Source organism: Trichoderma citrinoviride, assembly GCF_003025115.1.
Source record: "Trichoderma citrinoviride strain TUCIM 6016 unplaced genomic scaffold BBK36scaffold_11, whole genome shotgun sequence".
Lineage (NCBI taxonomy): Eukaryota > Fungi > Ascomycota > Sordariomycetes > Hypocreales > Hypocreaceae > Trichoderma > Trichoderma citrinoviride.
Genome location: NW_020194719.1, coordinates 749,478 through 775,532, shown reverse-complemented (window position 1 = coordinate 775,532; position 26,055 = coordinate 749,478). Strand labels below are relative to the sequence as shown.

The 26,055-nt window shown below is 54.3% G+C and overlaps 8 protein-coding genes across 8 annotated transcripts; 4 read left to right on the top strand and 4 right to left on the bottom strand.

Annotated features, from left to right (window-relative positions):
* Positions 1-939: 939 nt before the first annotated feature.
* On the top strand, positions 940-1,819 carry BBK36DRAFT_1161316 (NADH-quinone oxidoreductase; the record flags this gene model as incomplete). The annotated part of the gene is made up of 3 exons (XM_024894361.1): positions 940-982; positions 1,108-1,288; positions 1,369-1,819. The coding sequence occupies 3 exons, from the start codon at positions 940-942 to the stop codon at positions 1,817-1,819; spliced, it is 675 nt and encodes a 224-aa protein (XP_024747582.1).
* A 1,031-nt stretch (positions 1,820-2,850) lies between these two features.
* Positions 2,851-5,795, bottom strand: BBK36DRAFT_1161315 (HECT-domain-containing protein; the record flags this gene model as incomplete). The annotated part of the gene is made up of 7 exons (XM_024894360.1): positions 2,851-2,950; positions 3,007-5,035; positions 5,117-5,253; positions 5,328-5,433; positions 5,530-5,568; positions 5,644-5,666; positions 5,773-5,795. 7 exons carry the CDS (start codon positions 5,793-5,795, stop codon positions 2,851-2,853), a joined length of 2,457 nt encoding a protein of 818 aa, XP_024747581.1.
* A 2,983-nt stretch (positions 5,796-8,778) lies between these two features.
* On the bottom strand, positions 8,779-9,545 carry BBK36DRAFT_1143085 (RNA-binding domain-containing protein; the record flags this gene model as incomplete). The annotated part of the gene is made up of 3 exons (XM_024893570.1): positions 8,779-9,028; positions 9,135-9,391; positions 9,468-9,545. 3 exons carry the CDS (start codon positions 9,543-9,545, stop codon positions 8,779-8,781), a joined length of 585 nt encoding a protein of 194 aa, XP_024747580.1.
* Positions 9,546-10,477: 932 nt separating this feature from the next.
* BBK36DRAFT_1124849 (hypothetical protein) lies at positions 10,478-11,304 on the top strand (the record flags this gene model as incomplete). Its single annotated transcript, XM_024891203.1, has 2 exons — positions 10,478-10,857; positions 11,022-11,304. The coding sequence occupies 2 exons, from the start codon at positions 10,478-10,480 to the stop codon at positions 11,302-11,304; spliced, it is 663 nt and encodes a 220-aa protein (XP_024747579.1).
* A 281-nt stretch (positions 11,305-11,585) lies between these two features.
* On the bottom strand, positions 11,586-12,748 carry BBK36DRAFT_1136038 (hypothetical protein). The gene is made up of 2 exons (XM_024892846.1): positions 12,636-12,748; positions 11,586-12,570 (listed from the first exon to the last, which is right to left on the bottom strand). Exon 2 carries the CDS (start codon positions 12,503-12,505, stop codon positions 11,765-11,767), a length of 741 nt encoding a protein of 246 aa, XP_024747578.1. The 5' UTR covers positions 12,506-12,570; positions 12,636-12,748; the 3' UTR covers positions 11,586-11,764.
* A 1,076-nt stretch (positions 12,749-13,824) lies between these two features.
* On the top strand, positions 13,825-17,319 carry BBK36DRAFT_1170829 (hypothetical protein; the record flags this gene model as incomplete). The annotated part of the gene is made up of 3 exons (XM_024895498.1): positions 13,825-14,022; positions 14,122-17,100; positions 17,167-17,319. The coding sequence occupies 3 exons, from the start codon at positions 13,825-13,827 to the stop codon at positions 17,317-17,319; spliced, it is 3,330 nt and encodes a 1,109-aa protein (XP_024747577.1).
* Positions 17,320-18,292: 973 nt separating this feature from the next.
* BBK36DRAFT_1161310 (WD40 repeat-like protein) lies at positions 18,293-19,541 on the bottom strand (the record flags this gene model as incomplete). The annotated part of the gene is made up of 3 exons (XM_024894359.1): positions 18,293-18,661; positions 18,742-19,339; positions 19,492-19,541. 3 exons carry the CDS (start codon positions 19,539-19,541, stop codon positions 18,293-18,295), a joined length of 1,017 nt encoding a protein of 338 aa, XP_024747576.1.
* A 2,343-nt stretch (positions 19,542-21,884) lies between these two features.
* On the top strand, positions 21,885-25,111 carry BBK36DRAFT_1170827 (FTHFS-domain-containing protein; the record flags this gene model as incomplete). Its single annotated transcript, XM_024895497.1, has 5 exons — positions 21,885-22,008; positions 22,184-22,204; positions 22,305-22,342; positions 22,411-24,938; positions 25,003-25,111. 5 exons carry the CDS (start codon positions 21,885-21,887, stop codon positions 25,109-25,111), a joined length of 2,820 nt encoding a protein of 939 aa, XP_024747575.1.
* Between the last annotated feature and the right edge of the window lie 944 nt (positions 25,112-26,055).

Sequence of the window (26,055 nt, the reverse complement as noted above, 5' to 3'; positions counted from 1 at the left end):
GCGGGGGTTGAGTAGTAGTAGTTGGCTGTTACGGCTGTGTGAGAAAGGCCGAGAGGGCGAAGGCGATCGGAAAAACATGAGGAAAGCAGCAACTTATTCCGGTTACTTTAACTTGGTGTAGGCAATGGAGCTGCTGCTAAGGTAGTTGCAGAAGTGTTGGTGTTGGTCTTGTGCAAGCTAAATTCGAGGTGCGGCGTTGAAGAACGACGACTATGTATATCACCTTGAAGCCGCTCACGAACTCTTTTTTTCTTTACTTTCACATCGTTATGTATCAACTCGAGATGGAACGGTACTGATAAAAATCCATTGTACTTGTAAGCCATCGATTTGAGATCCCTCAGTTGGGAGCTGTCCTCCATCGCCGCATTATTTCATCTTCATGGATAGTGTTGGGCGCGTTTGCCTCATCATCAATAGCTGAACCATCTTGGTCTGCTGCACTCCCCTTGCCACTGCCGTGGTGTATGTAGGAGCGCAATCCCTCGGCTACGGCCATGTACGCATCGTCATGCTCACTAATCCATATAACATCGTTGATGCCCCATTACATCGAATTCTGAATAGTAACAATCTCAAGACCCATAGTCAAGCTTCAGGGTAACCCATCACCATATAAATCGACGGGGACATTCCACCAAACAGCGGGGCAAATCCCCCCCCAGGCCACGGCTAATCTTCGCTCCCCATGCACCCCCCAAATCCCCCTTCCAACCAATCAGCAGCCCCGCATATCCAAAGAGGCGAATCGATCGAGTTTCGCCTCAATTCATCTCTCTCCCGAACCCTCGTCAGCCTCGGCCTTCCGCACCCCCCCCCAGCCTTTCCCTTCCCTCCACCTAAAGCCGCGGCTGAACATATCCTCTTTCAACCTCAAAGGGAAATCATCAAGCCGCTACAGGGCCAAGGGAGATTTTCCTGAACATAAACACAGCAAAAATGCTGCCGGCCACGCGATCCGCGGCCTCAATGGCCCTCCGAGGTGCGTCAAATTTTCCAGCCGAGAAACCAACAACAACACCCATCACTTCAACGAAACCGCCCATCACCGAACACGGCCAGACGAAAAACCACAGCTTTGGCTAACCCGTTGGAACAAAACTGCAGTCAAACCCGCTTCCGCTCTGATTCCCTTGCGAGCCGCCTCCGCCGCCGCCTTCTCAACAACCTCGAGACAAGATGCCACCTCGCTGACTCCCTCCCCCCACTCCTCGACCTATGGCAAGGCCCGCAAGGAAGTCGCCCTGCCCAGCGAGGAGGGCACAAAGGGCGTCATCCAATACGCGCTGTACGTCTGGAAACCTTCATACATACGAAAAAAAGCGATCGAAATATATTTTTGCTAACACCCTCTGGTTAAAAATGCAGCACCTCCCTCGACATCATCGCAAACTGGGCCCGCCAGTCCTCCCTCTGGCCCATGACCTTCGGCCTCGCCTGCTGCGCCGTCGAAATGATGCACCTCTCCACCCCGCGCTACGACCAGGACCGCCTCGGCATCATCTTCCGCGCCTCCCCGCGCCAGTCCGACGTCATGATCGTGGCGGGAACCCTCACCAACAAGATGGCGCCCGCCCTGCGCCAGGTCTACGACCAGATGCCCGACCCCCGCTGGGTCATCTCCATGGGCAGCTGCGCCAACGGCGGCGGCTACTACCACTACAGCTACAGCGTCGTCCGCGGCTGCGACCGCATCGTCCCCGTCGACATCTACGTCCCAGGGTGCCCGCCCACCAGCGAGGCCCTCATGTACGGCATCTTCCAGCTGCAGAGGAAGATGCGCAACACCAAGATCACGCGGATGTGGTACAGGCGGTAAAAAGGGGGGGCGAAGGGGTGAGGATGAGATGTGGGAGGGAGGGAGCCAGGAGGGATCGTGTGTGTGTGGTAGGATAAGGGATGTGTTTCGGGCGCAGATATGGCTGTGGGCTGGAAAGAAAAGAGCTGTTCGGTCCGTGGAATAAGAGGCATTACCGGCCAATGGGGCTCCGTATGAGGGGATTTTGGAATCCCAGGAGGAAGAAGAAAGCAAGGAAGAGAGGGTCAAGAACAATTCAGAGAGTCAAGCCATGTCAATTACTTGGCTGACTCGAGTCTCCTAATCTCTGCCTTCGAAGATGTAGTTTCTGGTTTTCAAAAGTGTACATACACTCTCTGGGTTGCGGGAGATTACAACTTGTAGAGTCTCTGACAGAAAAGACTGTACCAATGCCAACGACATCCGGCACGGCCAATAATAGTGCGTGAACATCGAATCCTTGTTCCATCACATCACTCCATTCAAACATACCCAAAGAGATCAGAAAGCAAATGTTCGATTCCAGTTCGTGCTTGCCTTTACTATATATATGTGTGTATATATATCGCGATACCTCCGCCATTAATAAACATTGGCATCCCTATCCAGCCTCGGGAAGCCCATAGAGCACAGCGGCTAGCAAAGCAATCGGCCACCCATCACCAAGCGAATGTCACTTCGTACATTGCTCGACAATTCTGGCCATTTCCCATAGCCCTCCTCTTCGCTTCAGACACCACCGGGCAATCTTTTTGTCAAGGACCTACCCTCTCCTGATGCCTCCCCCATTCCACTCACGCCAACGACAATGAACCGCTCATCACATCTTATCTCGTCTGATAGCAATAAAACCAGCCAGCGCCAAACCAAGCATACCAATTCTGTCCGCTGACTCTTCAGCCAAAGCATATGTACCCAAAGAGAGAAACCCAAATAAGATCAATGAGGAAAGGATCCGTGCTAAAAGCAACGCCACTACAAAGGCTATTGTAGAAAGCTGGGGGGAGCAGTGACCCTTGGCCCGGGACACCAATGCACCAATCCTAGTTGTTTTATTCTTGGCCAAAGCCCATGGTCTCCTCCACGGCAATGGTGAGTTTCTGTTGCAGCGTCTCCAAAGTCTTGTATGCGGGAAGATCGATTCGATTGAAGCTGTGTCACTGTTAGCTTTTGCCGACCTCGTTCGCGGAACTGAGGGCTCAACTTACCATGTATGCGCTTTGGGGAGGTTGCTCAGGTCACCGGCCTTCTCGATGGTGAATCTTCTCGGGCCATCGCTGCCCTGAAGGTCCTTGAATCCGTTGACCGGGATTCTAGAGGTACCCGTGGTAAACTGCAGCAGACGCGACTTCTGCTCGCCATCCCAGGACCTAACTGTTGCCCAGAAGTTCTGGATAACCTCATCCGACTCAGTATATCCTCGGTAATCCGTGTGCTTCTTCCAGTCGTCGACATCGATCTCAGCAATACCACCAATGAGCAACTCAAGCTCACGCTCATCAAAGACGTTGATGAGATCCTGCGGAATCAGCTCCTGGAAGCCTTCCTTGAAGGCCTGGAACTGCTCCGCAATGCGCTTCTCGATACGCCACTTGACCATGAGATCCACGTACTCCTTCTTGTTCTCGTTTGTCACTTCGATATCACGACCGCCGGGTATCAGATCTTCAGTCGTCATCACTCCAAAGCGCTCGTCTTCCGTGGAGAAGGTTTGCTCGAGCATTGCGCCCGAAATATCGTTGTCCAGCATCCACTGCAGCGAGCGATGGAAGTCTGCGTCCACGCCCTCCATGTCCGCTAGCGTGACTGGCTTGCCCAAGATCATCTTGTAGAGAGCTCCGATAAAGAAGGCATCCAAGAATCGCCGGTGGAAGATGGCCATGCCGACCACCCGTCCAATGAACTTGAAGTAGTTGAGATGTTCCGGATTGATGCCAGAGTGAGGGTTGATTTGGAGGGTATAGTTATCGTGCGCCGAGTATTCGAACAGACAGTAGAAGGGGTTGAACATTTCGTGAGAAAGGAGGAAGAAGAACTCTCGGGACAAACCACCGTAGTCGAGGCCGTCCTCCCCGTCAAACTTGATCATGAGGCGTTTCTTAAGATCCGTAGCGGACTGGCGAGTGATTTCGGCAAACGAGTCTTCGAAAATGTGAGAGCGTCGGACCTTGATGTGGCATTGCCCGCTGAGAATGCGCATGGCAGGCTGGGATCGGAAGTAGATGAGTTTTCGTCGGAAGTCACGCTTGTACTGGGGTACGTTTTGATCCAGGGAAGAAGGAAGACGCGGGTCGTCCCAGGTAGTAGTCTTTGTGTTATGGTCCACGAAGTAGACTCGGGCAGTATTTGTGAGACGCATCTCCCAACCGCTGGGCAAAGGTCCCAACTGAGATACGGGCTGCTGCTGAATCTGGCCGTTGGTGTTGTTCTGGCCGTACATGCGGATGAACTGCTGCCGGCGAGGGTCGACCCAGGTCGTGGTGCGGGTGTTGTGATCGACGAAGTAGGGCCGTCCTTCGGGGGTCCAGCGCTGTTCCCAGCCTGGGGGAAGCTCGCCGGAACCTGGACTGGTGGCCCCAGTGTGCATCATGGCAGTGTGGCTGCTGCCGCCGGCGGCATTGGCAGTGGCGCCGCCAGGGCTGCCTGTACCGGAGCCTTGCTGTTGCTGCTGGAGAGTGGGTGAACTGGTGCCCGTCCTGTCTTCGGGGAGGGTTCTGTTTTGATGCCTCTGGCGTTCAACCTGGGTGACGGCCTCTCGTTCGTTTCGGGTTTCGGCGGCGGTACCGCCCGCGGTCGGGCGGTTCCAGCTGGTGGTGCGAGTGTTATGGTCGACATAGTACGTGCGGCCAAGGTTATCTTCCCTACGTTCCCAGCCCGCGGGCAAACGACCTTGCGAATCCTCGAACGGGCTCAGCTGGCTGTTGGGGCGTGACTGTGAGCCATTGACGCTTGATGAAGACGGCACGGCGTTGACGCTGGCGGGGTGGTGAGGGAGGCTCGGCTGAGGGACAAGCGCGTTGTTATTGACGCCGGACATGGCAGAGCTCGGCCGATCGCCGGCCGGAGCAGACAAGGTCGAGAGGTTAGATGCGCTGGGTACACCGAGCGTGGGTCGGCTGGAGGATGCTTGGCCTGCGCGAATGGGGGTACTAAGGTTGCAGGATAAGTTGAGTATGAGTTTGCCGTGCACGACGAGGTTGTCAGTCGACTTCTTGAGATCTCTGGTAATCATTTGATCTGGCAGGCGCTAGAGTGTTAGCGAGCTGCTTTGCGAGCAGGTAAAAGGGATAAAGGGGGCAGGGAGGGCCCGAGACATACCGTCGGCGTCGGGTCCGATTTCTGGAATCAGGTCACCGATTCGGATATTGATAACGCCAAGAAAACCCTGGTCCTTCTTTTTGAACTTTTTCTGATCAAACACCTGGACGGCCAGGATGCTTGATTCGTCAACCCGACTGGAACAGCGTTCAGCATTAGCTTCTCGATGATATGATTCACAATAAGGGGGAGAGGGCGGATATCGTCGTACAAATCAAAGCTCTCGTTCCAATACGGGTTGAGCGTCTTCTTGCTAACGGTTGTTGTCTTGGTCTGCTCTCCGTTGATGGTCGCTACGGCGAACGGGTCGGGGAAGCCTGTGATTGATTGTAAGCTGGAGCTGGACTCTCCCCAGGGAAGGGGTGCGTGCCTCGACAGCACGGACTTAGGGCAGGGCAGGGAAGGGCACATACGGAAGACATCTCGCTTGTACAGTCCATCGGCGGCGATGACTATGGCGATACATCCAGGTTAGTAATGTAGGGATCTCCGAGGCGGGAAGCGAGCTCTGGAATCGAGGGACGCACTTGTAACGCGAAGATTGGGTTTCCTATAAGCCATGCGTGTCAGAAGAGAGCTGCATTCATTGAGTAGGCTCCACTGCCCTATGACGGAGAAGCAAGATGCAAGAAGAGCAGAGACGGTGTGATTCTTACCCATTGTCGTTTCGGTTCGCCATCTTGACGAGATTCTCTGTCGTGTATTGCGGCGCTCCAGGCACAGCAGCACCAGCCTTGCGACAAAGGCACAGCACTCAGAGTCAAAATCAGGCCGAGTTGGACACCAGCACAGGCCGGCGGTGATGAGATGGGCGCCCCGGGGTGGACGTTCTGCTGCACGGTAGAAAGGAGGACGAGAACGAACGGCGACGACGCTGCAAGTCAAAGTGACGGCGGGACGAGGCGAGGATATGCTGAGCAGACAAGACTTGGGGCTGTGCAGTGCAGGCCAGACTCCCCGCTCTATGGCTGAGTCCCGGGTCTGGGTGGCGGGCGCGATAAGGAGCACGTGACACGATCTCGTGCCGGGCAGCACCTCGAGGAATAAAGGCCGGAAGTCGAGAACTGCAAGAGGAACGAGGCGGCGGTGACTTGGTGGTCAGTGTGCCAGCAAAGATGCAGCCGGTTGATGATGGAGGAGATGGAATCCAGGGATTGCAGAGGCGGGCTGACAAGTGGAATCCCCTCCCAGCAGCGCTGCTCAGGCGCTTGGACGGGGCCTGTTTGTCGCGGCCAGGGTAGGGACTGGAGCCAAAGAGGCGGCCTCCTTTGGCCTCCTTAGACTGCCGTTGCCGCTCTACCTAAGTATTACCTACTAAGGTATTACAGACACGGGCTTCACGATGCTGTTTCTGAGCGTCAAGACTCCAATACTCATATTACCTACCCCTACAGAAATCTCTTCTTTTGTTTTTCACCATGTGGCAGCACTGAATGAAGACTCACACGCCCTTCCTCCCCCCCCGGAAACAGACTAGAAACGCATAGACGGTTCCTGGGTACATTGCCCACGACGCCATCACGATCCACGGGGAATCGGCACAGAGCAGCCACAGGAAGCTTCGCTCTTGCGCGCTGCTAGTCGCCGCTGCGTGGCGTTTGATTGGACGTCTCCTTGGATGGTCCTCCCGAGTAACACGCAGCCCCGTGCTGATGCTTTGATTTTTTTTGTCGTACGAATCCAATGGAATACAGTCTGGTACGGGTACCTGTCGTGATGGCTGAGGGTCCCCGAGCATCGATGACAGAATAACCGCGCGAGAAAACGAGTACATGCATCGAGACCCTGGCGCCGGAACCACGCCCTACTGTACATGACGTTCGAGCCAACCGCAAGGCGTCCGACTTGAAAATTTTGCCCCTGGAAGCCATGAGATGGCGAGAAATTCACCGATACCTCGTACTACATAGTATTACCTTAGTATTACTGCCCTCCGTTCCGGGGTGGAGCTCCTTCACGGCGGCGTTCCATTGCGGTTATTGACTGTAGCGTGTACCTGGAGAACTTCAAGGTTCTCAGGCTCTCAAGGTGCTTAAATGCTTCGCCCACAGTATCATGACAAGGTCTTGGGACCCCTACAAGAGACACAGCCATCCTTGACAAATGCTGCCAAATCTTATTGTCATTGGGGCTTCGCCCGTCATTACTCAGTAATCTTGCCCAACCACCAGGTTGATGAAGGAAGCGCTTGTGAGCGTTTGATGACCAACAGTCACTGTGTGTAGTCAGTCAGCTGTCTAAGGCGCAGTTTGGCTGGATGGCATCCAAGTCATCATGTGTAATGTACAATAATACAGTACTAGCGGCTTAGAGCAGATCCTCCACCGTCAAAGTCATTGCTCCGATTACTCAGACATCTGCAAAACGTGGAATACTGCGGTTCTCTTCGTTCTAAACTCCGTAGAATAACGGGCTTGAGCCTTAACCCTCAGATTGTAAGACTTGTGCTGGTAAAGGCTACGTATTCAATCTTGATGCCAGATAGTCCCCCAGCTCCTGCGTATAACACCCAGTCCACATCCAGCGTCGAAAAAAGGTACCGGCATTCGCTTATACAAGTTGATCCAGGGTCATAATGGCTCGAAGGATCAGTTGGAAAGGGACCGGAATTGTAATAACGCTCAAACCAAGAGAGACGCTGCTCTTTAAGAATCAGACGCAAAAACTCACATATCTACTGTATACGTGATTAAATATTGTACATAGAGTACAGCATGTAAACTGAGGAGGATAGAATGGGATCGCCACCGTCAAGGCCGTTTTTGCCATCGTATGGTGGGTGAGTTCGTCGTCTCATTTGCTCGATCCATTCGGTGATTTCACGGCTATAGATATATACATAAAGACGTCAACCGTTAAGGGTATGGATTTGCCGTACAACCTGTCTCTATGATGCGCGCATGGGCCGAACAAAGGTGGTGATGGCGTCAATATTAGGGCGGGTAATAAATCCAATGATGGGCGTGCCGCTACTGTAAGTACATAAGAGTACCCAAAAGACGTCGCTGCGACATGATATGCGAATATTCAACCATATTGGACAATCACACGTTGTCGAAAACGGTGACGAAAGTATTCGGCCAGAGGCCGACGGTTAGATGTACTGCACCAGCATGAGTGAGATCGCTGTCCGCCCAAAGCCAACAAGGAGAGAAATCAAATTTACTTCCTCATCTAACCTGCTGATTAGCATCTGGCGTCAATACCAAGGCCTAAAACTCCAGATCCTTTCCCTTTGTCAAAGTTCTGATACTATACACACAAGCTCGTCCCATATTCCGTCCCTGCCCTTCTCAACTTGAGTCCAGCTACCTACTGAATGACAGGCATTTGTCCATCAAAAGCCACACTGGGCGCCACTCTCCCCTCTACTACTTTCTCATTGTAGTCTCTCGTGACCCTCCGTGTGCCCTCCCAGCCCTTCTCCTCAATTATGCCAACCTAGGTGCTGGATATCTTTCGTCGTCTGCATAGAGAAAAAGAAGGAGAAAAACAATATCCGCCATGGTTCTCCAAAAGAAAGAAAAACAAAGAAAAGCAAGCAAGCTACCGTTCTAGTGGCGGTGGATGATGAACCTCCCCTCAGACGAGGTACCTACAGGTTCGTCGCACAACCCGTTACTCTCAGCAGGTGTCGTGCTTGAAGAAACACGTCCTTGCTCCTAGTAAGGGGCGTAGCCTCGTCCACGGCCCCGGTAACCGCCACGGTAGCCGCCGCGAGGGGGGAACCCACCGCGTCCGTGGAATCCTCGACCGCCACCGCGGAAGCCTCCTCTTCCACGGCCGCGGCTCATGCCAGGAATGTTGGTGCGCTTGGGAGTGACCTTGATGTTGCGTCCCTTGAAAACGCTCTCGTTCAGGACGAGGGCCTGGGCCACCAGGCTGGGTTCGGTAAATTCGACATAGGCGTAGCTGAGAGAGGGGGAAAAGCACCGTCGTCAGTATGAATAGTGATTAAGAAACAGCGAGGGGAAATGGTGGTGCAAAGCAGGGAAGGCTCGTAAAATGCCATGCTTACCCCTTGGGCTGTCCGGTGAACTTGTCCAGAAGGATGGTGACTCGGTTGATGGAACCGCAGCTCTGGAAGTGCGCCTGGACCTCCTCGGGCGAGGCCGAGTAGTCGACGTTGCCCACAAAGATGCTGCGCGCATCCACAGACTCCTTGTCGTCGGCGAGATCGGCAGACTGCTGCTCCAGCGTCGCCTGCATCTCGCGGAGCTTCTTGGCCTCCTCCTCCATCTCCGCAACTCGGCGCTTCATCGCCTGAATCTCCTCCTAGCGAGCGGGCGTGTCAGATCCATCAAGTAACAGGCTCTCGCTTCGAAGCGCGCGTCAACAAAAGCAAACCCACCTCTTCACTGGCCGCAGTCTCGTGCTCCGGCTCACGCTCCCCCTCGGGGATTGCCTCAGGCTTGTCTGCGTCCGACATTGTGCTTTGACCGAATGAATCGACAGAGTCTCTGCTGGGATAACTGAATTGACAAGGATGGCATCAGCGTTGAATGTTTGCGGACTGGTGGAGCAAGGAAGAGGCCTGGATGGAACGGGGAGAAGAGAGAAGGGGAAAAAGAGGTGAGGCTGCGCCCCCCCGTGCTGATTGGGAATAACCTCTGGCTAAGCCCTGAAGCGCGGCTGTTTTAGGTTCTGCAGCCTACAAGGTCAAAGATTGGCCGGGAAGACGAGATGGCACTGACCTGGATTAACTGGCTGCAGCGATATCGGACGCGACAGCACGATTGTCTGCGACGAAAGGGACAGTACGGATGTGAACAGGCAGACGCTGGGGAAGAATTCGAGATGGAAACAATCGTCACTTTGAAAGCCTCGTGCTGCCGCGACGCAGAGCCGAAGTTGTTCCGGCGGTAAGGCTGCACTGCAGTTAATGCGTGGCCCGCGCCCAAGGTACCAGCCAGCTACAGCCTGGGGCCCAGCCATTGTGGGGGAGCCAGATAGAGCTGGGCAGCCCAAGATCCAGCTGCTTGAGCTCCCTGGAAGTCGTTCCCGTGTCTCTCACTATTACCCACTGGCTAAACTCACCCGGGCCTGAAGCTGCAGAGCCGTTTCTGCCCCTCCCGGGCTTCACATATTGAGACGAGCATTTTCCAGCTCTCAACCACTCACATCACGAGCAGCCGGGCGATGCTCGATGATCCCCTGCTGGGCTAATGCATCTACTGCGATGCCAGCTGCTGTTTCCTTCGTAGCGCCATTTATGTATCAGAGCACTTCCTAGGTATACAGCATTGATGGATTTCAGCTCATTCGCGCTGCTCTGAACTTGCTCGTCTTGACTCGGCTATCTATTCTGCTTCGTGATCTGCTCGATATTGACCTTTCAATAGGCGGCTGGCACCAACCATCATGGCACATCGCCCATCTGCCCCATTCTTCCGCCCCTACCATGACGACGACGACGATGATGCCAGCGACGACTCCCAAGCCTCCCAAGTGTCTCCGTCCTCCCCTGCATCGTCTTCCTCGCGCTTCTGGCGACAATGTCGCAAGTCCAGCCAGCGCCTCCTCGAGTCCCGCACCAAGCACTTCGCCGTCATGAGCGTCGTCGCGCTGGACGTGGCCGCGCTGCTCGCAAACGTCTTCATCCAGCTGATTGCCTGCGAGATGCACGAGAACGACGAGCCCTGGGTGGACAAGGTCACAGAGGGCCTGGAAATCGCCGGTCTGGTGTTTAGCAGCCTCTTTCTGCTCGAGCTGTTTGCGTGTCTGTTTGCTTTTGGGCTGAGGTAGGTCAAAGCATTTTGGGTCGCTTCTTTTATTCCTGTTTTGGATACTACTTTCTGTCTGATTTTTTTCCATGTTACGATATAATCTTTTGGGTTTCCTTTTTTTTCGTCTATGCATTTGTCGAAATGTCCCTTAATCCGTGTTCTAATTTTTGAGCCCGAAGCTACCTTGCCTCTTGGTTCCATCTCTTCGATTCTGCCGTCATTGTTGCGAGTTTCATTATAGATGTTACCTCCAGAGGTCTTACCGAGTCCATCGGCTCCCTGATTGTCGTCCTTCGTCTATGGAGGCTGGCCAAGATATCCGAAGAGGTGGTGCTGGGCGCTACAGAGAGAATGGAAGTTCTCGAGCAGCAGTTAGATGACCTCGAAGCGGAGAACAGCAGACTCCGAGCTCAGCTGGGCATCGAGTCATCTAACCACTCAGGCAATGAGGAGGATCGCTGAATGGCGTTACGACTTCCTACGAAAGCGGTCTTGCCAATCTTACCGTCAAGTGTACACAGTAGTGAGCAACATTGGAATAACCATTGCACAACGAAAATGCAAGAGTGAAATAACAGTTCGTCCAGACATTTCAGAGCTGGCATGTGAACTCTGATTCACAGTGTAAGTGCTACATACAGGTAGATTACTCCCATTCGTACCCTCTATTCGAAACAGGCCCCAGGTATGTATGGCGAGAATCCTTCAACCTTCCGACACCGTAAATGCAGTTTGTTTCCTCCAAAAATGTTATAACGCCCCTGACATCTATGCTACCTCCCTGCCATGTCCCACAGTTGCCCTATGTTCCCGTCCGATGTATATCAAATATGCGGCGTGCTAGTCTCTCTGACTGACATGGTGATCGCTGGTAGAAAAAATAATGAACAAAGAAGATATGTTGTCTTGAAGTTGCAGGCGGTCATGTGTGTCGACTGCGCTTGTTTCCGTTGCCCAGGGGGTCTTTGCCCCCTAGGCAGCCGCCGAAGAAGTCGTCAAAGTCCATCCTTCGTTTCGTTCCGGCCCCTCGACTGAGATGTGATGAGGTCCGAGGGCCGCCTCTGGAAGAGCTACCTCCAAATTTGGAACTGAATGCGGGTGAGAAAGAGGGCGGCTCCTGCGGTCGTTGATCTGATAAATCCAAGGTGGCGATGTTCGGATATGACGAATGGAACGTAAAGGCTTCTTGCGTGGGCACAACAAAGTGTGTTGGCTCTTCGCTCATCGGAGAGACATGGACGGGGACGGCGGCCGGGGGAGAAACGGTTCGCGTTTGGATCTGAATTGGTGACGAGGTGGATGGTTCAGTACTGGCTCTAGCAATCTCGGGAGACGCATTCCTCTCGCCCTTGTCGGTCTCATCCTCGCTCTCCGCGCTCTGCTGTGCCGCGTCCCGACCGTCCAGCCTTTCCGTGGCCCATCTCCTGATCCTCCACCCCTCTCCATCGTCCAAGCCAATATTTTCCTTATCGAGGAACATGAGCAGCTCGTCCAAGCACTCCTGGTATCCATCTGTGCGCGCGCGAGCTTCGGCCTTGGCGGAAGTCTTGTAGAGTTTGGTGACCGAGAGCGCTGCGGCCTTGAAGACGTCGAGGAGCTGCTCGGGTGAGTCATACTGCGCCGCCTGCTTCCCAACGGCGGATCGGGCTTTCGACGAGTCCATCTTCCGAGCGGGTTGTTTGCTACAGCGAAGGTGCGCGACTGCGGGTGTGCGTGCGTGTAGCGATCTAGTAGATGTCGAGTTAGGGTGGCGTAACAGCAAGCAGGAGCTTTGTGTTCCTACATACATACCAGGGGGGCTTATATAAACCTGATGAGTTCCGGGGTGGGCAGGCTCAGCTCAGGGAGGGAAATTTCGCTGCGCTGACTGTGTTTTAGGGGTCGCACGGCAGGGACGCGCCAGGATCTACACCCAGAGCCACAGCTCTTGAGTTGAAGCTTTCGGAAATTGCTAAAAAGGGAGAGCAAACTGGTTGGTGAAGGTTCCTAAACCGGATCAAACGCTGGAGGGGAAATCCTGCAAACTGCTTTAGAGCGGCAAAGTTCGAGGTCAGCAGGTTCGAAAGGCGGGCGAAGGCGGTAGAACGGCACGTGGGGTTGATGGGTCGACACCTTACCCTGGCGAATTGCACGTGACGCTGATAGCGCTGAGAAGAGGTGCTTGTCCAAGTCCCGTATCGATTGCTATACATAAGAGAAAAGATAACCAACTAGGTACCTATGCTCGAATGGGAACACTTTCGAGGGTGACACGAGCTGCTGCTGATTTCTATAGTTTCTCTGATATAGGTAATCTGTGTCGATAGAGGTACATGAACCGAGCAACAGACTGGCAGTTCAAAGGTTTGCTGCTGCGATAACTACATAATAAACGCTGCCCTGCCAACTGCCCGCATGTTCTGCACTTGCGGCGGCGGAAAAAAAGAAGCCCCTGACACTGCTGACGTCGTTGGCCACGGATTATTCCCGGACTTTCCTTGTTCCAGCCCAGTGTCGAAGAAAGCGGGCCAATTAGAGCACAATCGGCTGTCTTTGGCGCGGAGAGACAAGGGGTGGGACCTGCACGCGCGCTAGGCCCAAAAGGCGACCACCTCTGGATGAGCACGTCGAGCCTCTTGCCAGGCGCATTCTCGAAAAAACATCTTCTCCTTTGCCGCCAGCAGCAGGGAGCGCAGTCCAGGGCTTCCACCACCGCCCCAAACCATCTCCAGACGCCCCCGTGCCCTCGCGGATCATCGGCATCTCCCTCCGGCGATTCGCACTGCCGGCAACCGGCGCATCTGAAGCGCGTTTCGTGCACGCAAAGTCGCGTAAAGAGGCTCCCCTCCGACCTTCTGAGGTTTTAGGCGCAATGGCTCCGCGACCTCGAGCCAGCGGCGTCGACACTGACGCGTCCATGTCTGACGCCCCGGAACAGCCTCATGTCGAGGAAATGGTGAGTTGTCGTCTGTGGCATCGGAAGCGCTCCCCTCTTGCCTCTTGATGGATGACACTGACCGAGCTCAACCCCAGGACGTCGACGAGACTCCCGACTATACCGACTCCGACACCAATCCCAACACCACAGCCAGCAGCGTAGTTGGCGAGCCCCTCACAGACGGTAGGAAGCGACGCAGCGAGGCGAACCAATTGCGTCGGAGCATCTTCGGGAAGAAGCATGACCGCCTTGGAGAGTCAAAGGTTTGCCTCTCCCCAGTCAACTCGGCTATAAGACAGCGTCTACTTGGAATTGCAACTGATACTGACACGTCTTGCGCTTGCTCTTTCTCTTTCTTACAGGAAGATGATACCATTCGAAGATTCCGTTACCTGCTCGGCCTGACCGACCTGTTCCGGCACTTCATCGAGACGAATCCCGACCCCAAAATCCGTGAAATCATGGCCGAGATCGACAATCAGAATGCCGAAGCCGCTCGAGCCAAGAAGGGCGCCGGTAGAAAAGGAGGCGCTACGAGCGAGAGAAGGCGACGAACTGAAGCCGAAGAAGATGCGGAGCTCTTGAGCGATGAGAAGCACGGTGGCTCCGCGGATACAGTCTTTAGAGAGTCTCCCTCCTTCATCCAGGGCACCATGAGAGACTACCAAGTTGCCGGTCTCAACTGGCTGATCTCGCTGCATGAAAACGGTATTTCAGGCATCTTGGCCGACGAAATGGGCCTCGGAAAGACCTTGCAGACCATCTCGTTTTTGGGCTATCTCCGTCACATCATGGGTATTACTGGTCCCCATCTTGTGACTGTGCCCAAGTCAACGCTCGACAACTGGAAGCGAGAGTTTGCGAAATGGACCCCGGAGGTCAATGTCCTGGTACTCCAGGGTGCCAAGGATGAACGCCACGAGCTCATCAACGAACGCCTGGTCGACGAGAAGTTTGATGTCTGCATTACGAGCTATGAAATGGTTTTGAGGGAGAAGGCCCACCTCAAGAAATTTGCCTGGGAATACATCATCATTGACGAGGCTCATCGTATCAAGAACGAAGAGTCTTCCCTGTCGCAGGTCATCCGACTCTTCAACTCTCGCAACCGACTGCTTATCACGGGCACCCCGCTGCAGAACAACCTCCACGAACTTTGGGCTCTGCTCAACTTCCTTTTGCCCGACGTCTTTGGCGATGCCGACGCCTTTGACCAATGGTTTTCCGGACAAGATCAAGACCAGGATCAGGTGGTGCAACAACTCCATCGAGTTCTGCGTCCATTCTTGCTCCGGCGTGTCAAGGCCGATGTGGAAAAGAGTCTTCTGCCGAAGAAGGAGATCAACGTATACCTGGGCATGTCAGAGATGCAGGTCAAATGGTACCAGAAGATCCTGGAAAAGGATATTGATGCGGTCAACGGCGCCGGAGGGAAGAGAGAGTCCAAGACGAGACTCTTGAACATCGTGATGCAGCTGCGAAAGTGCTGTAACCACCCCTACCTTTTCGAAGGTGCTGAGCCGGGTCCTCCTTACACAACCGATGAGCATCTGATTTACAACGCTGGCAAGATGAAGGTCCTGGACAAGCTGCTTGCGCGACTGCAGAAGCAGGGCAGCAGAGTCTTGATCTTTTCTCAAATGAGTCGACTGCTCGATATTCTCGAGGATTACTGCGTCTTCAGACAGTACAAGTACTGCCGTATCGACGGTGGCACCGCGCACGAGGATCGAATTGCGGCCATTGACGAGTACAATAAGCCAGGCTCAGACAAGTTTGTCTTCTTGTTGACGACAAGGGCTGGTGGACTGGGCATTAACCTGACGACGGCCGACATTGTCATTCTCTACGACAGCGACTGGAACCCTCAGGCTGATTTGCAGGCCATGGACCGCGCACATCGTATTGGACAGACGAAGCAGGTTGTTGTATACAGATTCGTGACCGACAATGCTATTGAAGAAAAAGTCCTCGAACGAGCAGCCCAGAAGCTGCGGCTCGACCAGGTCGTTATTCAGCAGGGCCGCGCTCAGGTCGCAGCCAAGGCCGCTGCAAACAAAGACGAGCTCTTGTCAATGATTCAGCATGGCGCTGAGAAGGTCTTCCAGTCCAAGGGCTCCACAGACGACGCGGCAAACAAGGACAAGGAGCTCGATGATGAGGACATTGATGAGATTCTGAGTCGAGGCGAGTCCCGAACCAAGGAGCTGAATGCCAGATACGAGAAACTCGGCATCGAGGACCTTCAAAAATTCACGTCGGAATCAGCCTATGAGTGGAATGGAGAAAACTTCGCACAGGCCAAGAAGAACATTGGCATGAACTGGATTAACCCCTCGAAGCGAGAGCGCAGAGAGCAGAGCTACTCCATGGACAAGTACTTTCGGCAGGCCATGTATCCCAACCCCAAGACTGAGGTCAAGCCGAAGGCTCCCCGAGCGCCCAAACAGGTCGCGATACACGACTACCAATTCTATCCACCCCGTTTGCAAGAGCTACAGGACAGGGAGACCGCCTTCTACCGCAAAGAGATTGGGTACAAAGTGCCATTGGCAGATGGCGATGACGATACCCTAGAGGAGCGCGAAGCCCAGAGGGCACGCGAACAGCAGGAGATTGATAACGCAACCCCACTGACAGAGGAGGAACGAGCTGAAAAGGAGGAGCTTTCAACCCAAGGGTTTGGCAACTGGAACCGCCGTGATTTCCAGCAGTTCATCAACGGGTCTGGGAAATACGGTCGTACCGACTACCAAGGCATTTCCAATGAGATTGACAGCAAGACGACGGCGGAGATTCGGGCTTATGCCAAGGTGTTCTGGCAGCGTTACAAGGAAATCGCCGACTGGCCCAAGTACATCAAGATTATCGAAGATGGAGAGGAGCGCACCAGGCGTATCGATCACCAGGGCAAGCTTCTTCGCAAGAAGATGCAGCAGTACCGTGTTCCTCTCCAGCAGCTGAAGATCAACTACTCGGTGTCCACCACCAACAAGAAGGTCTACACCGAAGAAGAGGACAGGTTCCTGCTGGTCCTTCTGGACCGTTATGGTATTGACTCCGAGGGCCTGTATGAAAAGATGCGGGACGACATCCGCGAATCGCCCCTTTTCCGTTTCGATTGGTTCTTCCTTAGCCGCACGCCGATTGAGCTGTCGCGACGATGCAACACGCTGCTCACAACTATCGTAAAGGAGTTTGAGGATGGTCCCGCAGCTACAACCGGAAAGACCTCCAATGGGGTCAATGGCAAGTCCAAGCGGGATCCGGACGAGGAGAATGATGAGGACAGCATCCTGAGCATGGCACCGGCGAAGAAGAAGTCCAAGAACGGCGTCAAGGTACGTGATGAATTGTGAACACTTTCAAGTGCTAGTATCGGTTACTGACATGTCTTGTCCTTTCAGAATAAGAATCTTGATAACGTCAAGTCAAAGTCCAGCAAGCCTAGCTCAGCTTCCCCGTCCAGAGCCTCCAGCGTCGCTTCCAACACCAACTCCGTCGCCGGTAGCTCCTCGAAGAGCAAGAAGACCAAGACCCCGGTTAAGAAGAAGAAATGAAGAGATGAAGATGCAAATGCACAGAAACAAAGGGCTGTCTAGGCCCCTGTGGGTATGAATTTGTTTTTTTAGATGAGGGATCTCGTTTTTTGTACCTTGTTGACGAAAACCATATTTGGCGTTTGAAACCTAAGGGGGGGTTAATGCGGATTTGCATTGAGCTTTTTTGGTGAAGGAAGGGGGTGGATAAAAACTCCTGTCGGTACAGGACAGTGTTACCTTTTATGGTCCCGGGCATTGAGTCTTGTAGGAACGGTATCGACATTGACAGTGCTGGGACTTTGATTGTGTCAAAAGAAGAAAAAAAGATGGGGGTTTGCTTTTGTAGGTGTATAGTAGTAATGAAGAGAGGCCTGCTCAAATTGAGAAATAGTACGCATTTGTATTTGCTGCATGGCTGGTGTACACTTCGGTTTGACTACCAGTATTTCCAGCATTTCCCTCGATTCTTCCTCATCTCCATCTCAGGAGCAGATGGTCAGGAAGCCATATTTCCAGCGCATCTTCTATGGTAACTTCACACCGTCTGCAAGACAAAATTGCCATTCTCTCTCACCTCATCCCTCGGTCCTTCGACGGAGAAGCTGGATCAAACCTGAAGTGGCACAATATTTCCTCTTCTTTTCCCGTCTTTCTACTACAACATAAAGGAGATTACCTAGTATGGATTACATAGCCTCCCTCCCTTTCTTCCCCGTCCCCTGCCCCTCCATTCTCAAGAAGAAGAAGTTTGTTTGTTTCCCTATCCGCCCTCCCATAACGCCGTACTATATATGTAACGCATGCAAGCAAGCAAGCAAGCAGTCCGCAATCATGAAAACACAGACTGGTCATTTGTTTTTTGTTCCCTTTCCCCCAACTTTCCCCATCCCTTCTCTCCCCTCTTTTCGCTTTCTTTCGATTTCAAACAAATCTAGGCCAAAAGGGAAAGAGATGAAAAGGTAAAGAGGTTTGTTCGTCTTTCTCTCGGCATTTACTGCTGCGCTCGGTTCATCCGCTCCCTCTCCACCTCGTAGTTGAAGTCAAAGTAGCCCTTGTCGAAGTGGTGAACACGGACGTAACCGTCCTCTCCTCCGCTGGCGTAGCTGCGGCCGGTGGGATCGGCGGCGACGGTGTTGAGGGGACCGAAGTGGCCGCGGACACGGCCGATTTCGTCTTCGAAGATCTTGTGGTAGAAGCGGGCCTCGAATCGACCCTGGCGGTTGGAGGTGGTGGTGACTTCCATGGCGGCCTGACCACCTCCCAGGATGACGAAGTCCTTCTTGGGGCAGATTGTGGCGCTGTTGAGGGGCGTGTCGGCCACGTATGTCTTGAGGGTGGCGAGGTCGCGAGCAGAGATGAGCTGAAGAGAGCAAGTTCCGTGTGAGCAAACGAGATATCACGTCAAGCAGAATATACATATGTAGTTGAAAGAGGCCGTACCTTGGCGGTCTTGTCTCGGCAAGCAGTGATGAAGTAGGTCCTGTCGGGTGACCACTGCAGGTCGACGATGGGCTTGTCGAGCTCGTGGATGGGGACGTTGTCGAGCAGCTCGCCGGTCTTAGCGTCGTACTGGCTGACGCTGCCGTCCTCGTGGCCGGCAATGATGTACTTGCTGGCGTTGCTCCAGCCGGCGACGGTGGCCTTGCTCTCGTCGCAGACAATGGTCAGGGACTTCTCGTCGGTCTGCTCGGCGGTGATGTCCGGGTTGATGTCGATGACGACGATGTTGCTGAGGTAGCCCATGCGCTTCTCGGTGACGCCCAGCAGCTTGGTGCCGTCCTCGTTGAACTCGACGCGCTTGACGGCGGTGGGGAACTCCCAGGTCTTGAGGCACTTGCCCGTCTTGACCTCCCACATGCGGATGGTGTTGTCGGCCGAGCCGGAGGCGATGTAGGTGGAAGTCGGGTCGACGTCGACGGTCCAGATGGCGCCGACGTGGCCGTGGTAGGTGCCTAGGCGCTCGCCATTGTGGGAGAACCAGACGCAGATCTGCTGGTCCTTTGCGACGGAGAAGATGAGGTCGCCGTCGAGGTTGTATCTTGAGCGCAGCAAATTTTGGTTAGCTGGGGGCCTCTCATTGGTTGGGCAGGGTCGCGAGAAGGGAGGGGCTGGTCAGGAAGAAGAAGAAGAAGCTGTCGCCAAAGCTGCTGTTCCTCCTCCTCCTCGGTTCTTGGGGAGCAAGCGACGTACTTGATCTGGGTGAGAGCACGCTCGTGCCCGGCAAGGAGGATGGGTCTCATTTTGGTCGGTGATGCTGCTGCGGGAAGAGGCTGGAGGGAGACGGTGATCCAGGGACGGAGGGGGGGAAATATAATATGGGCCAGCACGAGGACGCAGTTGGAGGTGGTGGTGCTTTGAAATTTTGGCGATAATTGTGCGTCTTGGTGGGGCTTTGAGTTGTGGCGCGGGGAGTCATTGGTGGCGTGGCCCAAGGGGGAACTTTAGCAGGTGAGTAATTGGCGGCCACGTGTGGATTCTAGCTGATTTGCACCGCTCTGAGTCTTGTAGCAGTTCTTACACCTCGTACAAGCAGTCAATCAGGTAGGTAATCCCATCTGGAACAGCTTCTGCCACACAACTGCCATATTCTAGAATACAGCCAATAATAGTTGACGAACCATTTTGCCATGACAGTGTTGTACGTAGTTTGTAGATAACGGCTCAATCCACCACCCAGCGGGAGAGTTGCTGGTGAGTCACAGGAACTCTGTTGAGTCACGCCCACGATTAAGCAAAGTTCATTCATGTCAAACATAATGCTTGTTACTGCCATAGTATATATCACATACTAGAAGCAAGAGGCCATCATTGTCAGGGTAAAAGAGAAAAGGCCGAGACTGGCTTCTGAGAATCTGCCTGGCCCGCAATGAACCTCCTTCAAAGCCCTTGATCGACTCGTTGACGACGGCCGTCGACCGGCTGCTTGTCGATGACGTGGGAGTAAGACAGCGTAGTAATCCTTACACTTCAATTCTATCCAATTCAGACAAACTGCAACGTAGTACCATGCCAAGTACGTTTGCCTGGATAGACTTGACAGGCAGAGAAGAGCGGTATGTCCATATATCAAGCGCCAGTCTCACTCCTCTGCGACTCGGTATCTTGTCCATGTACGATCGTACATGAATGCTACCTACCGAGCTACAGATCAACTGCATTATTCCCAGTCGATGCTACAGATTCCCTTGCCACGTCGGCTTGCTGACACTTGGAGCCAAATTCATCCACAGCTTGAAGATGAATGCTGGCTTGACGCCAGCGATACCCTGAATGTCGATGTTTTCCCAGGCCGTAGACTGGGTCGTATTACACGATGCCAATTGAGCTGGCCAGACCGCCCTGTCTGGCGGAGACGAAGCCAAAGGATCTGATTACGGGCCCGAAGCTGTCATCATCAAGGCGGAACTGATTGTTTTATCAACTCCGGCAAGCATACGGGCTACAAGGGCAATCCCATCCGCGTGCAAACGTGGTCCTGGCCGAGACAGATTCAGTCCAGTCCAAGCCGGTCCAAGCAAGCCCTTTCCGCTGGTCGCAAATCCACACCCCACATGGCGGTTTATCGACCCTGCTGGACATTACAAGTAAAATTCTATAAATCCGCCCAGCTGCTCGCCACCAGTTCGGCGTAATAGGTCTGGGCAGGGCCAATTCAATTCTCTCGTCTGAAGACTGAGGCTTTTTATCTCATCTTTCCCTCTCTCTTATTGTTCCGTACGGACACTGCAAATCACAGCCCCGTGCATCCCGCGAGCTGCACACAATAGGGCCGTTGGTTCGGAGTGCAAACACTTTTTTTGAGCCATTCGGAACCGTCGACGCAGGGACCAACGACAAGCGAGCCAACCACTAATAGCGTGCCGTCGTCCCTCATTAGGCTTGTTGCTGGACCGGAAAAAATAAGAAGCAGTGAGTGTGAAGAAGAGAAAATAAAAGAGGACAACAAGGTCGAGCAGGAAAAAAACCTGGTCAATAACTGTCCTGAGCTGCGATCATCTTACGTCCGAAGGGATTCTTACTTGCATGCTCACGCTGGCATTGGAACTGTTCCTCCCGTATCAAGACCGAAACACGCCGACTTGGGACCTGGTTGACGAGCGATATCGCACCCGGCATCTCTCGTCCTCACAGGCACAAACACACACACAGCTTGCAGCCCACACGGTATCACAGCACAGCATTTGACGAGCATCAGGCAGATCCAATCAATGGCACCTCACCAGCGCCTGCGCATGGCAGCGTCCCTCCGACCGCTATCGCCCTGCACAGCATCGTTGCGCCGTGGACTATCTCGGAGTTCAGTGGCAGTCGCCCGCATCTTGCCGCCTGTTTCCGGCAGCCACAGGGGTCTGGCCACGGCGACCTGGGGCCCCTCAGCGGCTGCGCCAGGGCCTGTGTCCACTAACCCGAGCCCTGGCTCAGTCCGGGTCGGCCATATTTCTGCAGCGTCAGCGTCGGTGACTATCCCGTCCTCCCTCTCTCCATTCTCTCCATCCTCTCCTCTGCCATCGCCTCTGCTCTCCACCGGCAGACTGCCCTCGATTCTCCAGCAGCAGCGATCGTTCAGGACGACAGCCGCCGCCATGGTCGCCACGAAGCTCGACGGCAATGCCATTGCCAAGGCCATTCGCGAACGGCTGGGCGCAGAAATTGCTGAGAAGCAGAAGAAGAACCCCCGCTACCGCCCCAGCTTGAGGATCATCCAAGGTACGACTGAAGCTCGCGAGAGAATATTCTCCGCTTGATGAAAAAGACGAGGACAAACGAAAGAGGGCACGAGCAGAGTAAAGAGGCAGACTCTCGTTCATACCCTCATCCCCCAATCTCCTTGGTATCGTGCGAAAATTTTGTAACTGACTTTTTTTCTTCTTCTTGGTATCAGTTGGCGATCGCTCCGACTCCAGTAAGTCCAACCCCCCCTCAATCCTTATCTGACCCCACGCTCCTAGAAGGAGCAACATGTATCGGCTGTTTTTTAAACCGCTGCTGACATCTTCTCGCAGCTACCTATGTGCGCATGAAGCTCAAGGCCGCTGAAGAGGTGCGTATAGACGAGAATCGCCTACATCTTCCAAAGGCAGTGGTGGACTAACATGCCGTCTTCTCCAGGCCCGCATCGACTGCAAGCTGCTTCACTTCCCCGAAGACATTGCCGAGATCGAGCTCCTCGATCAGATCCTTCGCCTCAACAACGACGACTCTGTCAACGGTATCCTCGTCCAGCTGCCTCTTCCTAAGCACATCTCTGAGCCCAACATCACCTCCGCCGTCTCCCACGAGAAGGATGTTGACGGATTCGGCACCAACAACATTGGCGAGCTCGCCAAGCGCGGCGGCCAGCCCATCTTCACTCCGTGCACCCCCAAGGGAGTCATCACTCTGCTCAAGGAGGCTGGTGTTGAGCTTGCCGGCAAGAATGCCGTCGTCATCGGCCGGAGCAACATTGTCGGTGGCCCCGTTGCTCAACTCCTGAACCGAGCCAATGCCACCGTCACCATCTGCCACGCCCAGACCTCCAACCTCCAGTTCCACCTCCAGAACGCAGACATCGTCGTCGTTGCCATTGGATCCCCCAACTTTGTCAAGGGCGAGTGGCTGAAGCCCGGCGCTGTTGTCATCGATGTGGGAACCAACTACATCCCCGACGCGACGCGCAAGTCAGGTCAGCGACTCGTGGGTGACGTCGAGTTCGATTCCGCCGCCGAGGTCGCCTCCGTCATTACTCCCGTTCCGGGCGGCGTTGGTCCCATGACCGTTGCCATGCTCTTGGAGAACGTCGTCGAGGCTGCAAACAACTTTTTCGAGAAGGAGAAGCTCAGGCAGACTGTTCCTCTCCCTCTGCACCTCAAGTCTCCCGTCCCGTCAGACATTGCCATCTCCCGGGCCCAGGCCCCCAAGCAGATCACCCGTGTTGCCACGGAAATCGGTATCGAGGCTCACGAGCTGGAGCCGTACGGAGCCTACAAGGGCAAGGTCGACCTCAGCCTGCTGAAGCGACTTGAGCACCGACGAAATGGCCGCTACGTCGTCGTTACTGGCATTACCCCTACTCCTCTTGGTGAGGGCAAGTCCACCACGACCATGGGCTTGGCTCAGGCATTGGGTGCTCACGTTGGCCGAGTGTCCTTTGCCAACGTCCGACAGCCCAGCCAGGGACCGACTTTCGGCATCAAGGGTGGTGCCGCTGGCGGTGGCTACAGCCAGGTCATCCCCATGGACGAGTTCAACATGCACCTCACGGGTGACATCCACGCCATTACTGCGGCGAACAACCTGTTGGCTGCCGCGATCGAGACGCGCATGTTCCATGAAAACACCCAGAAGGACGGCCCTCTCTACCGCCGCTTGGTGCCTGCTAAGAACGGCGTGAGGAAGTTCTTGCCCTCGATGCTGCGCCGCCTCCAGAAGCTTGGAATCGACAAGACCAACCCCGACGATCTGACTCCCGAGGAAATCCGCCGCTTCGTCCGCCTGGACATTGATCCGGAGACCATCACCTGGAGACGTGTGCTGGATGTCAACGACCGCCACCTCCGAGGCGTCACCGTCGGCACCGCCCCTACCGAGAAGGGTCACTCTCGCGAGACGGGCTTCGACATCTCGGTTGCCAGTGAGTGCATGGCCATCTTGGCTCTCAGCACCGATCTTGCCGACATGCGCGAGCGCTTGGGCCGCATGGTCATTGGCACCTCTCGCAGCGGAGACCCCGTCACTTGCGAGGACATTGGTGCCGGCGGTGCCCTTACCGCCCTGATGAAGGATGCTATCAAGCCCAATCTGATGCAGACGCTTGAGGGCACCCCCGTCTTTGTCCATGCCGGCCCCTTTGCCAACATCAGCATCGGTCAGAGCTCCATCCTTGCCGATAGGCTGGCTCTGAAGCTTGCGGGCACTGAGCCTGATGAGGACCACAACGAGAAGACGGGCTTTGTCGTCACCGAAGCCGGTTTCGACTTCACCATGGGCGGCGAGCGCTTCTTCAACATCAAGTGCCGCACCTCAGGCCTCGTGCCCGACGTTGTCGTTGTTGTCGCCACCATCCGTGCCCTCAAGGTTCACGGCGGTGGTCCCCCTATTGCGCCTGGCGCTCCCCTCGACGCCGTCTACAAGCAGGAGAACGTCGAGATCCTCCGAGCTGGCTGCGTCAACCTCCGGAAGCAGATCTCCAACGCCAAGTCTTTTGGCATCCCTGTGGTCGTTGCCATCAACAAGTTTGCCACCGACACGGAGGCTGAGATTGCCGTCCTTCGTGAAGAGGCTCTTGCCGCCGGTGCTGAGGACGCCATCCTTGCTGACCACTGGGCCAAGGGCGGTCTTGGTGCTGTTGACCTGGCCAAGGGTGTCATTGCTGCCAGCGAGAAGCCCAAGGAGCTCAAGCTGACATACGACCTGGAGGGTTCGATCGAGAAGCGTCTCGAGGCCATTGCCCAGAAGATGTACGGTGCTGCCGCTGTCGAGTTCAGCGAGCTCGCCCAGAAGAAGATCGACACGTACACAAAGCAGGGCTACGGCAACCTGCCCATCTGCGTCGCCAAGACCCAGTACTCGCTGTCGCACGACCCTGATCTGAAGGGTGCGCCGACTGGCTTCACGGTGCCCATCCGAGACGTTCGGATGGCCGCCGGTGCAGGCTACCTGTAAGTCATTCCCGGTGCCATCTTTCCACTGCATGTAAAAACGACTGTGCTAACTTGACTCAAGGTACGCTCTGGCTGCGGACATCCAGACCATTCCCGGTCTCCCCACCGCGCCCGGTTACCTCAACGTCGACGTTGACCTGGAGACTGGCGAGATTGACGGTCTTTTCTAAACGAAGCATCAACTCGCTCGTTTTTTTCCTTTCTCTTCTTTTCTTTCGCATGGTGGTGAAAACATTTATATATACCCAGAGACTCAACGTGGGCACGACTTAGGATATACAGAATATGGGAATTTAACCGGGGCAGGTGCATCTTCAACATATGGCGCAGGCATGCAGGATACAGGGTTATGTTACGGATGATTGATCCGTTTAGAGTAAACCAAAGATGCTTGAGAATCATAGAATCGCTCTAGAGGGCTACTTTTTTCTTTTCTTCGCTGTGGACTGTTGCGTTTTGCCAAGCACGTGTGAGATTGTTCTGACGTTGCCGACTCGGTAATACTGCCTTAGCTTTGTATGAGATGATTGGTACCCGTAGCTGTCCCTGCATTTGTTGATTCTGGGCAAATGGCAGAGGGTTATTAACAGTTCTCCATCAAAAGACATCGTAATGCCCATTGGTGGGTTTTCTCCATCTGAAATTGAAGCGGTTGGATGTATTGATCCGGATTGGGATTCGGAGGGACTTTCGGCCGAGTTGATTCAGTTGCTGGAGGAGCGTAGAAAGCGAGAAGAGCAGGCGGGATTGATGCTGAAACGCTGCTGAGAGGATCTGAGCAGTTTGGATGCGATCATTTAGAAAGCCTGAAGTTCATTTAGATTCTCCAGCGCGTAAGTGGTGGTTTGTAGGTAAAGTCAGGTGATAGAGGAGGTGGAAAGATGGTAAGGCTGGATATGCATGTACATACGCGTATAAGTGGTCTGTGAGTGAACATGAAGTATTATGGCTCGAGGAAGAGACCGGAAGACGACATGCTTTGTGGATGACAGCTGGGAATTCACGATTAGCAAGCAATGTAGCTACTACTAGGTATGTAGATATGGGTTGCTATCAGACACGGGGTTCTCACGAGTCTGTTCGGGGCACGAGGAGATGCTGTCTGGTGTGTCCC

Excerpts from the sequence above, each read along its gene's own strand:
- BBK36DRAFT_1136038 (XM_024892846.1), bottom strand. The coding sequence starts at position 12,505 with ATGGACTCGTCGAAAGCCCGATCCGCCGTTGGGAAGCAGGCGGCGCAG.